Source organism: Echinops telfairi, unplaced genomic scaffold, assembly GCF_000313985.2.
Source record: "Echinops telfairi isolate 266 unplaced genomic scaffold, ASM31398v2 ScPeMD7_2010;HRSCAF=2546, whole genome shotgun sequence".
Lineage (NCBI taxonomy): Eukaryota > Metazoa > Chordata > Mammalia > Afrosoricida > Tenrecidae > Echinops > Echinops telfairi.
In genome coordinates, this window is record NW_022105908.1 from 6,144,439 (window position 1) to 6,148,748 (window position 4,310).

Consider the following 4,310-nt stretch of genomic DNA (forward strand, 5'->3'; position numbering starts at 1 on the left):
GGGAAGTGTGGTGTATATGGGCAGTGGGGGTATGGGGGTGTCTATATAGCACACCCACACAGACATGAGGGTGACTCACAGTGCCTTTGGGACAAGACTGCTTCCCAGTCTCTCGGGCACTCAAAAGGTCTACTCAGGGAACTGTGTTCCTGGCTCCCTAACGAAACTGTCAAGGGTGGAGTAAGCAGGGCCTTAATTGTGTATCCTGTCCAGAGAGCAGGCTCTTATAGGAAGCACAGTGTCAGTTTCAGCCAGCAAGCCCTCAGGTCCCCTGCCAGGAAAATCCTACACTTGGCCCAGGTGCTGAGGACCTGTGGGCTCAGGTGGACACGGGGCTGGGGGTTCCTTGCTTGTTGTTGGTCGACGTGAAAAAGACCATCCAAAGACTGAACGGAGCCTGAGGAGCAGCTCGAGGCTGGAGGGAGGAGCCAGTCACAGAGGTGGCCGCACGCCCTGGTGCACAGGGGACGTACTGGGGTGTGAGAGTGTGGACCTGGGGGAGGGGGGCAGTTCTGAGTAAGATGTCATGTACAGAACCCTCAGGGCCAGGAGGTGGGGGCCTACCATCTGCCTTAACCCTCAACTCCCCAGTGGGTTGCCCAGGTTCAGGCAGCAAGTATCTGGCAGAACGATTTGCCAGCAGAGGGCAGCTGAGGGGTTAACTCCAGAAATCACAACTGTGGGAAGAGGAGGGGAGCCTGGGTTTGGAGCAATTATCTATTGGCAGCAGCTCCGGTGCTGGAGGCTCCCTCCAAGTCACCTGCACCCTGAGAGCCAGGCACAGGATCTTCCCGCCTACCCTCTCCTGGGAGATGGTGACTTAGGGGCTCGCAGCAGGCCTGGGCATCCCTAAACTTCCCCAGCACCCTCAGTCAGAAAACCCGAATTAAAAAATAAAAAAAAGGACCAACATGGAGAACAGCTTTGATGATGTTTCTTGCCTCTCTCCCCAGAACCTGGGATCCTCATCACCAGGCAAGAAGCAGAGCAAGGACAGCATCATCACGGTAAGTGGCTCTGAGGATGCTCACGGGTCGGGCAGCATCCTGGGGCACGCAGCAGCAGGTGGCGGCGGGGCTGTTGCCATGGTGATGTGGACCACAGAGCCTGAGCCCAGCCTGGAAGTTCCAGAGCTCCGGTTTTACTGGAGTCCTTTCCTGTCTCTCGTTTCACTTCTCCTCAACTCTACCTCCCCCACCCGGGGGTGCGGGTGGAGGCTGAGGCTGGGAGGATGGAAGCTGGCATACTGCAGAAGCCATCTTCCGGGGCGGGAGGGGAAGGTACTCCTGTGAGAGTGGGCTGGAGGGGGTGGATTCTGCTCTGCGCAAGGGATGTGACATGCAAATTACAGCAGACAGGGCTGCTTTCCTGCCGGGGAACTTTTGGAAGATGGCAAAGTCAGAAATAGCAGAAGTGCCCTAAGAATAGAGTTCCTGGGAGGTCCTGAGCCAGACCGGCAGCTTCGGCCTGGAGTGGCCAACCTGCCTCCCCGGTCTATTCTAGAAGCCCGCCAAACCCAGAGGGGCGGAGTCAGAGAGCTTTCAGAGTCGGAGCAGGCTCCTCCCCACCGAAGCCCCGTGCTCAGGGGAGAGTGAGGGGTGTGGATGAGTTGGGAGCTGGGCTGCAGTGACCCTCCGCTGCAGGAAAAGAGCCAAACAGGTGTTCAAACAGCCAAGGGCTTGGGCCTTGAGAATTGTGTTTTGATCCCCATGTTGAGGAGCTCCGAGCTCCCTGGATGGCATGTGCTCTTAACAGCTCAGCCTTTAAATGAAATGTTGGGGGTTCCTTGGGGAAAAGAGCTGGCTAATAAAATGATTTTTTTAAATAATAATAAAATAAAGTACTGTTTAAGAGGATACAAAACACCCAGGAATAAGCTCTGTATTCAAATAGGAAAAATTCAATTGATTCATGTAAAAGAATCATGCATGTGATGATATTGATATAATATGATACTATGGGTAATAAATAGTAATGGAGTATTAATACATGCTGTAAGACAAAGGAAAAAAAAAGATCTGGCAATCCACTTTGGACAAAGTAGTCGCGAAAGTCCTCTGGCCCCAGCTCCCACTACTGACGGCCCTGAAAGGGATGGCAGCAGGTGGTCCTAGAGAGAGTGAGAGAAAATGTGGGGAAAATTGAAACATCATGAAAGAGACCAACCAAGCTGGCTTACTGGTCTGATAGAGGCTGGTGGAACCCTGGAGGCCGTGGTCCATCGTCACCCTTCAGACCTGGAACTGAATACACACACACACTCACACACTCACACACTCACACTGCTCAACTTTCAAGTGGACAAAAATGCCAAGGAGGTATATGCTCCTTAAAACAACCAGCCTTATGAGAGCAAAAGGGCAGCATTTGCCCAGAGAATAAAGCTGGGGGGGTGAGGGTGTAGGGAGCAGGGTTAAGAAGTAAGAATGAAGGACAGACAACCCCGGGCAACGCAGAGAGGAGGTGGGGTAAGCAGTGTCCCATCGTGGAGACGGAAAGCAATGTCACAAGACAACCCGTATATGAAGTGTTGAATGGAAACCAGCTTTTTCTGTAAATTCACCCGAATCACAAGAATTTTTTCAAAGGCCTCTGGACCACAGTTCTCCTGTGCCTCACGTGGGCTCCCCATATGTTGGACCTGACTCCCTGACAGCAGTGCAGGGTTGCGGGGCGTGAGTAGCCTGTCAGAATGCTGAGCCGTACCGAGCACCCCCAGAGAGGCCATACCTAAGAGGGTTACCCTCTCTTTCTTCACACAGCCTCTAGCGCCTGCTTTGGAAGGAAAAGAAGCTCAGGCAAGGAGCAGCCACAATAATAAAAGTTGCCTGCCATGATACAGAGGAGCCCTGGTGGCACAGTGGTTATGCATTGGGCTGCCAGCCACAAGGCTAGCAGTTCGAAACCACCAGCCACTCTACAGGAGAAATACGAGCCTCTCTATCCCCCTGAAAGAGTTAACAGCCCCCAGGAATCCCCAGGGGCAGTTCTAGTCTGTCCTGTAAGGTTGCTGTGAGTCAGAACTGCCTGGAGGCCAGCGAGTAATAGCCACAATGCACAAGTTAGTGTTCCTAGTGGTTCCGAGTTACAGAAGCAATATAGCATACCAAATATACCATACCATATAGCATATACCATACCAAATATGCCAGACCAATACAGCATACCAGATAGCCAACGCCACTAGTAGTGACCCTGCAGGACTGAGTAGACCTGTTCCCCAGGGTTTCTGAGACTGTACTTCTGTGTGACCGCAGACAGCCTCCTCTTTCCTCCCACGGAGTGACTGGCGAGTTTGAATCACTGACCTTCGGGGTCAGCAGGCCAGCACACGTACCCAGTTCAGCCCCACGGTACACGCAGTGCTGAGGGCCGTGGACTCAGAAGCCAACGTCCGCGTCGACATCAGCATCACACGCCTCACTCGCTGTGCTGACCTCGTTCAGCAACAAGAGTCTCGATCTCTGGGTGGCTTAGTGGCCGCATCTGTAAAACGGGCCCGTTTGGGTGGCTGTGGTGCAGTGGTGGTGGTAGGACTGAAAGGGAGTCCCGGTGAGGAGACCTGGTGGCACAGTGGTTACCTGTAAGGCTGGTCACTACAGGGTCAGCAGTTCGAAGCCACCAGCTGCTCCTCGGGGAAAAGATGGGGCTTTCTACTCCTGCAAAGAGTTACAGTCTGGGACACCCACAAGGGCAGTTCTTCCCTGACCTACGGGGACCTTATGAGTTGGAATCAACTTGACAGCAAGGACTTAGGGATTTGGGTTGGGGGGGCGGGGTGCCGATGGCTCAGACTCACCTGACTGCTAAACAAAAGGAGATGCCACAGAAAAAAGTGCTGGCGATCCCTACTTCTGCAAACTTGGCTATGGACAGCCCCGTGAAGTGCAGCTCTCTAACATGGGCTAGAAGCCACCGCCGCGGTCTGGGGACGGACCAAAGGAGGCCCTAAGTTCCTGGTACAGAACAGTAAACTCCTAAACTGAGGCAGGCCAACTGAAGGTCACACAACCCCGAAGCACCGGATTCCAGCTGGCTCAATCCAGGCCCTCAGGCCAGTGACTACCCCCACGGACCCGGCAGAGAAGCTCTGTGCGTGCAGCCTGCTGAGCCGAGAGTCTGGAAGCAGTGCCTGCAGCAGGAGTGGAGCTGGTGGAGCGGGCCAGGCCTCAGCTGGGCTGGGACCCAAGTGTAGCAGCACCTGTTGTTGGATGGTGAGTTAGTTAATTGTGCCAGCCTGGCCGATAATCACATGTGGGGCTAATTGAAAGGCGGAGGGATAAATGGGTGGTGAAGCCTCGCCTTTCTAG

At 54.0% G+C, this 4,310-nt stretch overlaps 1 protein-coding gene across 1 annotated transcript in view; it reads left to right on the top strand.

Moving 5' to 3' along the window:
• The window catches only part of GAS7 (growth arrest specific 7), a 298,944-nt gene that overhangs the window by 246,332 nt on the left and 48,302 nt on the right, over window positions 1-4,310 (top strand). The window contains exon 6 of the mRNA XM_004709184.4: window positions 954-1,007. Within this exon, the coding sequence (XP_004709241.2) occupies window positions 954-1,007 (54 nt within the window). The remainder of the gene's footprint in view (window positions 1-953; window positions 1,008-4,310) is intronic.